This window comes from Hemibagrus wyckioides, linkage group LG11, assembly GCF_019097595.1.
Source record: "Hemibagrus wyckioides isolate EC202008001 linkage group LG11, SWU_Hwy_1.0, whole genome shotgun sequence".
In the NCBI taxonomy this organism is placed as follows: domain Eukaryota; kingdom Metazoa; phylum Chordata; class Actinopteri; order Siluriformes; family Bagridae; genus Hemibagrus; species Hemibagrus wyckioides.
In genome coordinates, this window is record NC_080720.1 from 16,858,282 (window position 1) to 16,873,362 (window position 15,081).

Here is a 15,081-nt window from a genome sequence, read left to right on the forward strand (position 1 = left end):
ATTTACTGTTTTTGACGTATTTCTATTCCTTTCTCTGTGACATTCAGCACGTCTCTGCTTTGCTTATTGTTTCCTTTGCATGAACATTTTGTACATTCCTCAGGTCATTATGCAATCCAGCACTAATCTCTTACATGTGATCTACAAACTGCCATGATGGCATGAAAGTGTCAAATAATTTTATTCATTATAAGGATGTTTTGTTTGACGCTATAACTATTTGTTATTTTGTCAATCACTTTTATAATTTTATTTCTGTTTTTGCAGTTTTAAAATCGTATTATTAGTAAATTGTTTGCATGAAAAAAGGAAAGCATAGTGAGGTATATTATTAATGAAAAAAATGAATGATTTATAAGTAGCAAGAAGTATGGACAATTTTCACTAGTAACTCCATATACTGTATATGTTCAAGTAATAACATCTCATTAAACAAGGAAGTTGTGTGTTCTGCCTGGAGAGAATGAAAAACGTGTGTGTGTGTGTGTGTGTGATTTTGGTGTTTTTGTTTGTGTGCTTAACTGGACACATAGTCCTGATAACAATGGCAAGCTTAATCAGTTTCACCTTGTGAGGACTAGCAAAATAACAAATTGGCAATTTCAGCCAAAAGGACATGGGTGAGAAGCCTTAAGATGCTAAACATAACATCAGCCTGCTGCAATTCCAGTCATATATGATGCAAATTTAACTTGAGGTGTTTCAGTAGAGTTAACATGCAATCTCAGACAAGTGATACAGGTGCAATCCTATTTACAGTCTGTTATTTACTGTTGCATAGTTCACAATGTTTTTAATGCTGCTGAATTTTAAGCCGTGACTATTGTTTATCTATGTATATCTATGTACCATAGGACACCAAAAGAGCAAAATTGAGCCTGTACTAGGCTTCCTTCTCACCAGTAGTCATTTAATGAGGGAGCACTAGGCAATTAGTTAATGACCTGACTGGGAGCAAATATGGTAAATATCAAAAAATCTAAAGAAAAAAATGTTACTGAATCATTGTTCACTGCTGAGTGGATAAGATAAAAAAGAGAAGAGAGAGAGAGAGAGTAAACTAGAGACAAAGAGAGAGAGAGAGTGAGAGAGAGAGAGAGAAATACTTGTATTCTTTTCTGACCGAGTACACCAGTGTTCAGAACAGTCTGTTGCAGTTCAGTTGTAGAGTTTTTTCTGCAGATATATGACAGTGTTTAGTTTGTATTTCTGCTTGAGGTTTTTGAAACAGTCCAGATGGCCAGCCATTGAGTACCTAAATGCTGTCTAAAAAGCAAACAGGTTTGTGTCTAGTCTTACATTCTCAAATAAATGTTTCTTTAATGCAGTGCAATAGCATATATAGCTAAAGGTTTGGCTTAAAACAGCATACATTAAAGATTCTGGATGTAAAATTTGCAAAAATCTACAAAAAGGCAATTGGAAACTGCTTGTTGAAAAAATATCTAGTAATGTGGGTTGTGCTGCTTTTGCCTTGTAAAATAATCTCAGGGAAGGAAGCATCAAATCAACACATGCCGTTTTATAGAAGCATTACCAGAATAAAATGTTTGCATTTTGATGTGACTCATAGTTAACACATTAAACAGCAAAATCTCTGAGCTACTCTGCTGCAATCCCACAGTCCTGAGAACAGTTGTGAATTAGTCTAATAACTGTGGCTAGCTATCTGAAATATATTATAGAGGAAAAATCATGCCTGGTCATTTTTTATGTGTATTTTTATTAAGTGATCTGTTATATTATTACATGGTCATAGAGACAGACAAGAACCGGTAATCAATCAGCTGTGTGAGAAGTTACACTAGAAGAGAAAAATGAGAAGGATTCAGGACTGACTGAGAATATTCTCGCTGAATAGTAATTTACTGTCTAATTCCACATGAATGATAGTCGGCTGGTTTACGATCGTTGTAAAATCACACCACTGTAAAATTACACCATTTTCTACCATAAAGTTTTGGTGAGCCTGTTCCCACTGTAGCCTCGGATTCCTGTTCTTGGTTAACAGGACAGTAACTTGATGTGATCTTCTGCTGTTGTAGCCCATCTGCTTCAAGGCTCAACATGTTCTGGGATGCTTTTCTGTTCACCACAGCTGTAAAAGTGGTTACAGTTTTGCAGTTTACACTCCAATTTTTACCATTTTTACTGACGTTTTTTAAAATGCAAGATTTTACACTCAGACAACTTTGAAAATCCCAGGAAAGCAATCATCTCTGAAATAACAAACAACCATGCTATCTGTGTTGGGAGGAAGTTTTTTTTTTTTTAACAACATACAAAATACAACAATACATAAAACAAACATGGTAAATAAGAGCTAGTTTTAAGTGTTTCAGGAAGAGGTAGGTCTTCATCCGTTGACGGCCAGTGACTGAACTGTTCGGACATCTAGGGGAAGTTCATTCCACCACCTCGGTGCCAGTACAGAGACGAGTCTAGATTTATCCCTACCTTGTACCTTGAGAGATGGTAGCTACGTTTATGTTTCCCTGGTATAGGCAGTGTGCAAATACATGAAGACACACATTAGTAAGCTCAGCTCAAGTAGGTTTGAAATGAAAAAGAAATGAAATGAAATGAAATGAAAAAGAGAGGATTCCACTTTAGAAAATGACTTCTGTACACCTGTTAGTAACGAATACTTCATTTTTTAATATAGTCCTCATTCTCCAACAGTAGCGGATCGTTAAAAACAATATAATGGGAAAAAGCTGTTATTTTCACTGATCTAGGTTTGTATTTAGACCTAACTAGTGTCTGGTTGCTATTCTGTGTTGCTAGCAATAAATTCATTGTGCTGAGCTTTATGCTGACATTTGAGTTTCATTTTAAGATGTTTAATATGATTGCTTGTAGATATGCCAAGCAATTGGTGTTTGAGAGAATATTTTGTCCTCTAATGCATGGCATAAAGTGTACAAGTAAGTGGTATAGCAGCTGAAAATGCTGCTGAGATGAGTAGCTTATATACAGTAGATGAGTTTAAACATTTGCATATCTTGCAGATGAAGAAGGAAAAGATTTTGAAGCCTTACTTATGTCTAAGGCACCTTTATTTTGGATTGTCTCTTGTTGCAGAATACCATATCTTATTCGAAACTTCTGGAGTTCTATTTTTTGTAGACTTTAAAATAGAGATACATTTTTCTATTTTCCATTCAGAGATCATGACAGATGCAACAATTTTCACATTTGCAAGCATTTGTGTTGTTTAATCAGTCATCATTGTAATAGCCATGCAACATCATGATGCAACATTCCAAATAATTAATGATAAAGTCTTTAATAAAACTGAAAAAACAAAACATCCCATTTAATAATCCAAACTGATTCAGGATACACATTTAAATCATTTTACCACATCTGAATGCATGCATGTCTTACATTATACTAAATTAAAACCTTTATGAAATTGATGAAAATTAAGGAAATATGAAGAACATTTAGTGGGAAATTAACAGGTCATTTTCATACTTTAGTGGAAAAATCAATTGTTTTGCCCCTCAGACCTTTTCCTGATTGAAAGAATTTCTTCCTGTTTGAAACAGCAGTTATTACATGGAAGAGAAAGGGGGTGGTGCAAGCTGGAAAGCTTGCCCCCTGCTTTTTTTTTGATTTTTGATTTTTTCTACCTCTTTTTTTGTTTTCAGAAAATATCTCACTGATTTTTCATGCCACATTTATAATGTTAAATATATAATCAGTAAGTAAATTAGTTTATTTTAAATTACAAATTGCATACACTTTCAGTAAATTCATTTGAATTAAGTTTGTGCTAGACATACCTATAGATCTATACCTAGACCTGCTTTAGATATACAGAATCTTCTACAGTTTCAGTGTCATTAGGTGCTTGCTTTGTTTGCAATGTCTATGGTGGATTCTTCCTCTTTTCCTTTTAGCTGTGATATTCTAGCTTCCTCCTTTGCTTCCTTATCCAGCAGCCTGTAGTTAATGCCCATGCCAATGAAGAGGAATGTGCTTGCGATCAACAGGAGTATTCCACAGCATATGTAAGTGTATTTGTAGTCATGGTAGATGTCATTAAATTTTCCTGTCAATGCATATATATATTCCATTTGTACATGCTTTATTCAATATAATGATATAATTAGAAAGGTAAAAGTGTAAAACATACATTAATTAGGAAAAAATCTACAGATGTATGCCTTTCATGTTTACCATTATACTGTTTACCATTACACATGTAACATAAAACAAATCTGTATTTCTGACTTACCTAATATGGGTGGGGCAAGTAACACTGGCACACTCTCAAAGATGGTTACTATGCCCACAGCACTGGAGAAGCGCTGGGCTCCCACTAAATCCATCAGGGTCTCAAACAGCACAGAGCTCAGCCACCCAAACCCAAACCCAAAGAAAGCTGAATAGATCACAAACCCTATATAATCCAGTGCAAATGGGGCAAGCAAGTGACATACACCATTAAAGAGAATGGAAGCTGCAAAGAAATACTGTATCCTGGGTCGCACCCATTTGGTGTTGGCCACCGTTCCCATGGATGGCCGCACCACCATGTCCACAATGGCCAGCACTGAAAGCAGTGATGCAGCCTTCTCATTTGAAATATTCCTAGTCTTGGCATAATTACTGAGGAATACCAGGGGAGTGAAAATACCACAGAACAGCACAGTATTGCCTATGAGGTAGAGGATGAATCCACGGTGTTTGAAGAGAGACAGATCAATGTAACTGTTGATAATCTGCATTACTGTCTTCTTCTCTCCATCAGCACTAGCCTCCTTCACAGCAGGTTTGGATTTTGGCCCAATAGGCCTCATGAGAGATCCAGCTATGCAACAGTTGAGCAGAAGCCCACCCAGGATTAAGAAGCTACCTCTCCAGCCAAACTGGTCATATAACCAACTGTTCAGAGGAGCTAAAGTTGACAGAAGTACTGGAGTACCAGCCATGGCAATGCCATTAGCAAATGGCCTTCTTTTGTAAAAATATTTGCTAATCATTATAAGGGCTGGATTGAGATTGAACGCAAGTCCCAGACCTGTTAAGACATCATAACCAGAGAAGATGAAAATGTTGCCCCTTTTATAATATGATAGCTACTAACATACAGTATCATTTTAGATTTATTGCTCCATTGGGTAAAACAGGTTTCATTTAACTCACCTCCTATAACACCTACAAAGAGATACAAAGCCTCCACTGTGTTGCAGAAAGACGCAGCAATGAGTCCAGTTCCCGAGAGCAAACCCCCTAGTATTATTATTGGACGACTGCCATACTTATTCACCAGGATACTGCTAATTGGACCTGTGGATAATAAGATAGGGAAGCATAGTAATTAAAGGTATACAATAAGATAAGGAAAGACAATCCTTAAAGGCAAAACTGTTCTGGTTTCTCAAAGAATAGAATGGCTTCCCTTTTGTTTCTTCCATGTGTCATCTCAGGGTATTTTTGTCACTGTTGCCTCTGGCATGTCTATGGTTAAAAGCACTATGAAAAATAAAATTGAATTCAGTTGAACTAGTTGGCCCATTAAGTCTTCAGTAGGAGGCCATTTTTTCACTTGCTTTGATGACTTAATAAAAACATGAACTACTCACTCTGAGCAGGCTGACATAAAGCCTCAAACCAATTGGCTAGAGCCGCAATTTTGAGGACACTTCAGCATCCAGGCATCTGGAAGCTATAGGTTGTGAACCAGATGCACTCTTTTCAGATAGTATGCTTGATCAAGAGGTTGTTTAAATAAAAATGAATCATATCCTACAAAATACTGTGGATTAAGCAAACTCTTTGTAATGCTTCACTGTTTTCTTATTGAACATGATCACTGAGCTGGTATCATAAAATTTGAGAATTTAATATAAGGTCATGCAACATAGATTATGGTTTTATGAAAGGCCATGTTAGTTTAGAACTGGGCTCATGTAGTAGACAAAAAATGTACAACAGAATCATCATTGTTTGACTGATTGGTAGTACGGACATGAAGTGCATATGGCATTGCAGTTTCAAGCTGTTGAAGCTTTTATAGCTAGAACTGATTCAAATCCAGGTAGTGTTTAGAGTATTTCTTTATGTGTATCTTATGGTCTTTCATTTTTCAACATATTAGATATTTACTGTTCCTTTTGTAGTTAATACAAAGATGCATTGAAAAGCGAGAAGCCAAGAGGAAAATAAAAGGAACTGAGAGGTAGCTAAAGGCAATGCTTCTTTCACAATCTGGATTAAAAAGAGATAAAACTACTGCAGATCCGTACTCTTCAGTACTTTTCACTTGTAGGCTAGTGTATTGCCTGCCAAAGTTTCTCACTGTTTTCCAGCAACATATTTTCAAGGCGCAAATCAACATATTAACTTTGTTTGCACCCTGAATAGGATAAAATAAAATGGAGTAATGTAAAATAATGGTGCCTGATGCATTTTATAGTGTCCTCATGGATAGAAAGACTATTCTACTATCTGCATGACTGCTTTTTTGTGTTTTTTAACCATTAACTGATAAGGTTTGCACTCAAACTCCTCTGTATTTTCACTGTGAATTAAAGTATTTTCCTCCTGTTTTCAATGCACATCAGAATATTATTATGTTTGGATATGGACACTACCATTGACAAATGTCTTGTTTTTCTTATATGTTTACTCTGTGAAAGTGTATCATGCATTTTCATGCTCATTTTAATATTATATGATGGTTCAGATATGTTGCTGTGCAATGGTGAGGTATGTTGTGTGGTGGAGAGAGACTGAAAGAGAATGTTTCACCTCCTGCATATATGAAGGATGCATTGATGGATGAGATCCATGAGACTTTGCTTGTGCTTGCATTGAAGATCAGTTCAATATCTCTGAAGAACACAGTGATGCACTTTGGGAAGGCAAAGGCGAAACCGATAGAGATGAAGGAACCAGCCACCACTGCCCAACCCCAGCCCCCATCTGGTGGTGTATATGACTCAGGATCTTTGACAGCTGGCATTGGCTTTGAGTTTTTGATGGATCCACAATACACAGAGGAGCAAAAGGTATTCTGCTTCAAAAGAGCAATAAAAATATTTCATTAACAAATATTTAGCTCAATACTACCAAGTTGTAAATACCAAATGCCATGTACCAGGCATGCCAAACCCTTCCACAATGTAATAAAGCAATGAAAATTATGAGATTAATATAGATGTCATACAGCCATTTTCCACCTTTTTTCATATGAGATAAAGCTCATGGACACCATTGAGCTATCTCCAAACTACAGGTAGCTAGTCCTCCAAAGCTGGCAGTAGACTTCTTTCATCTCCTACAGTAGCATCTCCTCTCATATCTTAATGGCTTATTTGTGAATGTATTTCATACTTTTTGGAATCCATTCAGAACTCTGTGACTACTAACTTGTCCTGTGTGCCCTTGTTAACTTGTTAGCCTTGTTAAGTATCACTCCCATGCTGCTCAGTATGGCTCTCACCTCTCATTCCTTCATCAGATGCAATTTGGACTAATGCAAAAGATACAATATAAGAACAAAAGTATGTGGACAGCTGATCATTACACACATGCTTCTTGAATATCCCATTCCAGATTTTGTTCCACCTACAGTTATATTAACCTCCACACTTCTGTGAAGGCTTTCCACTAGATTTTGGAATGTGGCTGTGGGGATTTGTGCTCATTCAGCCAGAATGTGAGGTCAGGTATTGATGTCGAGTAAGGAGGGCTGGGGCTCAGTCATCATTCCAGTTCATCCCAAAGGTGTTCAGTGGGGTTGAGGTCAGGGTTCTGTGCAGGCAACTTGAATTTTTCTACTCCAGCCTTGGGAAACCAAATCTTCATGGACCTTGCTTTGTGGATTGTCCTGCTGAAACATGTTTGGGCTAGACTTCTTAGCTCCAGTGAAGGGAACTTGAGATGATACAGCATACAAAGATGTTATATCAGATTGGTTGCTTCCAACTTTGTGGCAAAATATGAGTGTGATGGTCAGGTGTGCACAAACTTTCTGCCATACACCCTGCATTTACTATTTATTATGCATTAGTCTGGGAGTTAGATCTACCAGTGCAGTCTTTATTTACTATTTCCAAGAATACTGGTCAGGCTCTACAGCACATGGTTCACTTATTATTACTGTTAACAAAAGCAAGACATTATAATGAAACCAAGAAATATACTCTATATTTCCAGAATCTGACTACAAGTAAAAAATATGTGGCAGGACATGACTAAGCAAAAACAATTTCCTTGACTATGGTTTACAGAGATACCCAGAATGTATCTTCAGGTTATTATAGTTAAATGTAACACCATTCTTATTAGCACTACATTCTGGAAAGGACATCTTGGTTTAATTGTTGACAATAAGTGACCAGTGGTGTGACCACCAAATATGCTGTTATTTACTCAACTTCTATAAATAATTAGATATACTGACTGGCATTATATTGTCATCACTAAAAGAAATATTTAGTGGAAATAACATATGAATTTGTACTAGAATATGCAACTAGTTTTGAGCCACTCTAGATGAATTGTATTAACCTTTTCGTTAGAAAATAAATATTGTTACATTAACATTTACATTTAAATTTTTTCACATGTAAAAATAAATGCTTGCATATTCTTTACATTCTTGTTTGCTTAGCAAAGCTTTGTTCAGTCGACAAAATCTATAATTGGAAATCAGTACAAAGATATATAAAGTTGAAAAAAAAAACAAACACAACCCACAGCTGATGTGAAGCTCCAGCACAAAACAACAAATTTGATTTGTAGTAAATGAAATGAATGAAACGTCTTAGCAGAACAAAAACATGTAAATTAAGGATGTTTTTTTTAGGGAAATTTCACAAGCAAAATGACATTATTTCAATAAATTTTGGCACAATCCATGGATAGGAAGTACACCAGTGGTTAGTCCAACAGAGACCTAAAAGTGGAAAATACACAAAGTTCATCAACAGAAAAATGCTAAAATCCTTCAACTATTATATGAAGCTTTAATCCAGAGGAAATGGGAGTGTAAGGTCAATAACACAAATGTATATTCTTCATGCACTTAAAGAGACTCAAAGAAGATACGGCCATGATTATGGTCCAGGAATGAAAACCTAAGAGTTGTTATCTATTACTGATATGAACTAAGTTCACTGTGACATTTCCGAATTATATCAATATAAATAGTATCATTAATTTTAACAATAACTATTAAGTAGAGATATTGTCATTAATATGTTATATTTAGTTATTGCAAATGATATGCACTGTCTCTATTGTGTATATTTATGCACAATGTATTTTGTTTGCTGACAGATTTTAGTCCAAACATTAGTGTCCAGTCATCAGAACCTGTATAAATTAGAGAGATTAGAGGATTTCCATAACAGAGGAGGGAAACATGAGGAGGATGTATCACTTGTATCACTTTTTAAACAAAAATCCATGCATTTGGACAACTTTATAGTATATGTTAATGTAACTACAACAAGAAAACAAGACTACTACGATTACTACTACTGTTACAACTGCTGCTACTATTACTTCTACGTCTGTTGTTTAGTACTTCTTCTACTATAAATGCTATATCTTCTACTGTTGCTCCTATTACTATTGGTAACTATACTAAACTAAATAACTAAACAAATAAATAAATACAGTGTGTTCTAAAAAGATCTAATAAATCATTATATCATAATCAAATATAACGTCATTACCAAAGAATGCACAATTGATTCAACTTTGGATGACAAGTTGTCAAGAGAAATTTTACATGAACTCATTAAATATTGTTTATCAAACAAACATTCTTCAGTATAGGAATATTTTTTTTATATATGTGTCAAGAAATTTAAAATTCCTTGTTATGGCTTTTTCTTAAAAATACTCAGTAAAACTTTGTTAATTTGGATTTCTTTTTTACAAATTACAAATTGACAAGTAATTTCCAAAACATGAATTTTACATGATTTTTTTTTTATTTTAAAAGATTATATTCTAAATATGACTATACATTTGAATATATAAGTATATTCAAATTCAATAAACTCTGTGCCATTTAATTTACTATAGTATTAAAGGCCACATTAATCTTGTTTTAGATAAAAATTTGGTTAAATTAATTAACCAAAGTGGGCCATGCAACAATAATTCTAAATGGTAAGGGGTTTAACAATACTGCATTTCCATTTTTAGTAAATTAAATTGACATAAGATGGGCAGAAAAATATATATCATAATAATTAGACATACCTCTGTGGTCAGTGTTCTTTCTTTATCCTTTCAGAGATTTTCTCCCCATACATTTGAACTATTTTATAATATAATTTAATGTCCTATGTACTGAGAAAGCAACCTGCCTGGGTTTCTGGTGAATTATAAGCCTTCTCAAATCCCCCACAGTACTAATCACTGCAAAATTATGTGGCCTACTAATGGCAGTTAAAAACAAACACTCATTTACTTAGAAATGTCCATGTTGTGCCCTCATTGGCAATATTTATATGTATGTTCATTTTACTTGGAATATTCCATTTACAGTATTCATTAAATGACCTTGGATGGAGGGAAATGTGGAAAATTCACACAGCTAATCATAGTAAAATAACAATTCACAGAGCTAATTATAGTAAAATAACAATTCACTTTTTCAAATATAACCATTAATGCACATAACGTTTTAGTCTGGTTCTCAGGAGAGCACCTGGAGATGTGTATGGTACTTACCACCATTACATTTACATTATAATTCTGACATTTGGCAGACACTCTTACAATTTATCTAATTTTTTACACAAAACCACATCCCGCAGCCACCACAGTGGTATCCACCCATAGGTCTGACTAAACATCATCTTCCTACCTGCCTTATTTTCCTATATTCAAAGAAAGAGTAAGTGACAATTTATGTACCTTGCAGATATTGGAGTACAGTCTGGAATGCTTGAATGAACTACCTTGACTAAGTCATACATAATGCCAGCAAGTGTTTTCCTCCTTGCTTTAAAAGCATTCATTCTCTCCCAGTTGTGTCTCTGTCAAAAGTCAAGATGCCTTATACTTGTGGAGAATCACTTGTAATAATCATTGTGTTGCCAAAAATATGCAGATCTTGCAGAACAAAACAATTCTGAAGGATCAAATACTAAAAAAATAATCACATGACTTTAAAGATTCCTATTTGTTTTCAAACTCTCAAATTAAACTGCTCAGTAAATCAGTTTTGTTCCTGTCATAATCAGCATTAGAAACAGTGTATTTCCTGTGCTGGCCTTCACCATCAAAAACCATGACCTGTCTAATGGTTAGCATGGGTTCTGCTTTATATTCTCCTATAGTCAGCATTTCCTGCTGAAAACCTTTGGGAAGTCAGCTGTAAAATGTTGCCAGTGTCAAGCATGTTGGCTAGAAAACACAGAAAACACTGAAAATGTGCTGTGCAGACATGCTTCAAGGCGTTGTCACCTGTTTCACTTCAACGTTTTTTCACTCCACTGTTATGTAAATAAAATTGCAGCAGCTTGACAACAGTACGGGTGTGTGCAGTGCACAGAATATGTATAAGGTAATCACCAATCTCAGTCGTTTGCCATAGATTTGTCAGAATTCCGTTGTAAATACCAATGATAACAGCAGCCCCCGAATTTGGACTAACATTGACTAACTTTGCCATCCATTCATCATTGATCAGCCCCTCTATTATGTCCCACACTGTTCATTTAGCACCCAGTTCAATTATTCCAGGGAACTTTCTACTGGTGGACACAACTCTCTAATAGTGGACATTTATCTTATGTCTATGTTCTCCCAAAATTCAGCTAATTTCAACTTTTCCCTCAAATCCATACTGATATGGATAGTGCAATGTTTTGAATTATATTCATCCTCTCTTCACATGAATAATACACTCCTATCACATTCACTCCCAGTAAGCCATCTGTTGCTCTTCATTCACCTTGGTTTGCCATCTAGCAAGTGGGTGACTGGATATTTCATCTTGACTAGAATGTCTGTTATTAATAGCATTTACATTTGTAGCTCTTTACTCTTTTCATGCTTATCAAATGCAGGATGACTGAAAATATGCCCTGCATAAAAGGCATTAGTTTTGTCTGCTAGATGGGGATGTCTCTACAGTTTACTACACATCGTTTAATTCAACCCATGGCATTTATTAAAGCCGCTTCTCTGAGAAAACTTTTCACTTCTCTGATGTTACTTTTGAGAAATGTTGCCCAATGTCTGTTGCTTTTTGGACATCTCTCACAGTATCACATTAAACCTATTAACTGTTGTCATATAAAATAATTGTAGGGCCATCAATTGATTCGTCAACTGATTCTAAAAGGAAGCTCTAGACTCTTGAGTAATATAAAGCCCATTTCAATTCTTAACCAGCCCCTCTTCTCTATCTTGAATAATTAGAAATTCACCAACAAATAGCACTGTATTGAGTTATACAGTAGACAGTTTACTTATTTATTACAATTTTATTACATAATGCAGGTGTATATAAATCAACAGTGTTTATAGTCACATCACCATAATATATTGTGGCCTAAATTATATGTAATTCACATAATTTGTCAAGATCTGATAACATGATCTATTCTTTGGCTTTATTATCTGAGCCAGTGTCCAATCAAAAGAAGGCATAGACTAATCCAGATCACTTTGTTATATTTTAATCTAAATGGCTAACAAACCTAATCTAATTCAGCAATTCAGGTAGTTAGCTCATTTATGGGGTATGTTGGACCAAATAAATTGTACAGGATAATGGATAATCAACTCCTTAACATTTGAAACATGTGAATCACTAGCTATCTGGCATGAGATGAATGCCCCCTACTGGACACTACAGGCACCCTACCTAATTTATAAAAAGTAATTTCTAAAAATATTATATTATATTATATTATATTATATTATATTATATTATATTATATTATATTATATTATATTATATTATATTATCTTTTAACCAAAAATGCTATTGAAAAAACGTTTCCATTATGCTAAATGAAAGAACTGTGTCCATAAAATAGCAACACATGAACAAGATGAAGATTTAATAAGGCAGCTAATTCTTTTAAAAACATTTGTAAGAATAAAAAATGCCAGTAAATCTTGCATTTAAAAAGCAAAGGCTGATCTACTATTTTCTCATTAATTGTTACCTAGTTATTCACTTATTCTAAGTGCCACAGCACAGCAATTACCTTCCTGGTTCAGCCTCTACTCTCCCACACAGGATTCAGATTATTCCCCTGTTACAGGGATGAGTGTTCACCCTGGGGTCAGGGTATTTAACTAAACCCCGGGGAACTCATTTAAGCACTGTATTGCTGCTGTCCTTTGGACTCTGTATGATAGTCTAGCATCAGCCAAAAACCCTGATAACCTCCTACATATTGAAAAATTCAAATTCATTCATCTTCAGTAACTGCTTTTTCTGGTCAGGGTCATGCTAAAATTCTAATTCACAAAGGAAATTTATGCGTGGCTGGCATTTACACACAGCTTGGGATTCAAGACATTAAGTTTAAACACAACAGCGCACAGACTCACATTAACACAGAACTGCTGTGCTGATAGTGACAGTTGTTATGGAGGTATAAGAATGGTAAAATATCCACTTCAACCAAGTTATCTCTGGCTACGTTTCTAAAACCTCCCCCACGAAATCCAATTATTATACTGGTATTCTTAGGTACTTGGTTCTCTGAATCAATCTTTTTTTTGCAATGAGACAAAAAAAATTTTTATGACGTGTGCTCCTGATTCTATCACTCCAAAGCAATATCAGTTGACTTAACAGAATGTTAACCATTGAAATGCCAGGTCATCCTTCAATGATTCACCATATTATGAAGCACATTATCCATAAAACCATGATGAATTATTCAGTCACCACAGTGGGAGGTAAATGAGTGTGAGAGATTTACAAAAATCACATGAGCATCAGATTACATTATGTCACCACATAAAGTACTTTTGGTGTTATAATAAAATAAAAAAATACACAAAAAATTTATATGTTTATTACATGCAAATTACAAAAAAGGTAATGCATTTAAATATGTATGTTGGATATATGTATCAGAAATACTGTCTGGCTGAATGTGTTAACCTTTTGCCAATGCCTCAGAAACACATTGGTTTCAGGCAAGCTTTTTATGGATAACGTTTTGGGATGTGCATGCGTTTCTAATCTATACCTTCTTTCTTTTCAGTGTGCAGGGCCTTACCTGATTCCATGCAGAGTAGCTTTGTTTTTTACATCAATAGGGATCACAAAAGTGAGGTGCAGGTGCAGGAGCCATCACTGATCCACTTGTCAGCTATATAATACAACTGATGTAAATTCACTTAGAGGAATGGAAACACACACACACACACACACACACACATAAAATCACTCGTTGTAACTATACAGAAAATAAGAGCATATAGTTTTGTGTTTTATTTGTTGTATTAACTAATTCATTATTAACTACTATGTATTAACCAATGCATTAATTCATTTCTTACATGGCTTTAGCTTGGTAGTAATCCTAGCACCTGAGCTATGTATTTGTACATTCATACTTCCATGTGAACATGTTCTTGAAGGAAAGAAACACTTCACTTCAATTCACTCTGGATAAGAGCATCCACTGAATGCTTTAACAATGAATGAAAGGTCTGATACTGCTGTTAGGCACAGCAAATCTTTGTTATTGTTCTGACATTTACAGTACAGTAGCTGTAAAACCTTTTTGTCACTCGGCCCTCACCTGTGTCATTTATTCTGGTCAGGGTTGCTTCTCACAATGGAATTAGCCATCATGCATCGAGTGCAGGGGACTGTAACTCACAATAACAAACATAAAAAACAATTCTGTCTCCATTCCCAACATCTGTTTCAATGACAGAGAGCCATGATTTGTTATTTTGCTGCCTAGAGGCCTGTCTTGAAATGTTAATTTTAATCTTTGTCCTTACAGCCCATTTTTATGTATTCTTTGCTATGGAAACTCCTGTTGCATAATTAAATTGTGTATTTGCGTATTTTTTTGGCCAGTGTTCCACTCTCTACTCACAACCTCATGCTGA

General features: G+C 35.1%; 1 protein-coding gene across 2 annotated transcripts; it reads right to left on the reverse strand.

The window, feature by feature from the left end:
* Window positions 1–1,810: 1,810 nt before the first annotated feature.
* On the reverse strand, window positions 1,811–10,384 carry LOC131361239 (monocarboxylate transporter 1-like). Of its 2 annotated transcripts, none has more exons than XM_058402223.1 (5): window positions 10,237–10,384; window positions 6,766–7,030; window positions 5,158–5,301; window positions 4,247–5,032; window positions 1,811–4,060 (listed from the first exon to the last, which is right to left on the reverse strand). In XM_058402223.1, the coding sequence occupies exons 2-5, from the start codon at window positions 6,977–6,979 to the stop codon at window positions 3,852–3,854; spliced, it is 1,353 nt and encodes a 450-aa protein (XP_058258206.1). In that variant the 5' UTR covers window positions 6,980–7,030; window positions 10,237–10,384; the 3' UTR covers window positions 1,811–3,851. The 2 variants fall into 2 exon arrangements, with proteins under 2 accessions (XP_058258206.1, XP_058258205.1); XM_058402222.1 differs by having other exon boundaries at window positions 6,766–7,033.
* Window positions 10,385–15,081: the final 4,697 nt, after the last annotated feature.

Excerpts from the sequence above, each read along its gene's own strand:
- LOC131361239 (XM_058402223.1), bottom strand. The coding sequence starts at position 6,979 with ATGCCAGCTGTCAAAGATCCTGAGTCATATACACCACCAGATGGGGGC. Across the intron at positions 5,033-5,157 it reads CTTTGTAGGTGTTATAGGAG|GTCTGGGACTTGCGTTCAAT; the intron begins GTGAGTTAAATG and ends ATGTCTTAACAG. Across the intron at positions 4,061-4,246 it reads ACTTGCCCCACCCATATTAG|GAAAATTTAATGACATCTAC; the intron begins GTAAGTCAGAAA and ends ATGCATTGACAG.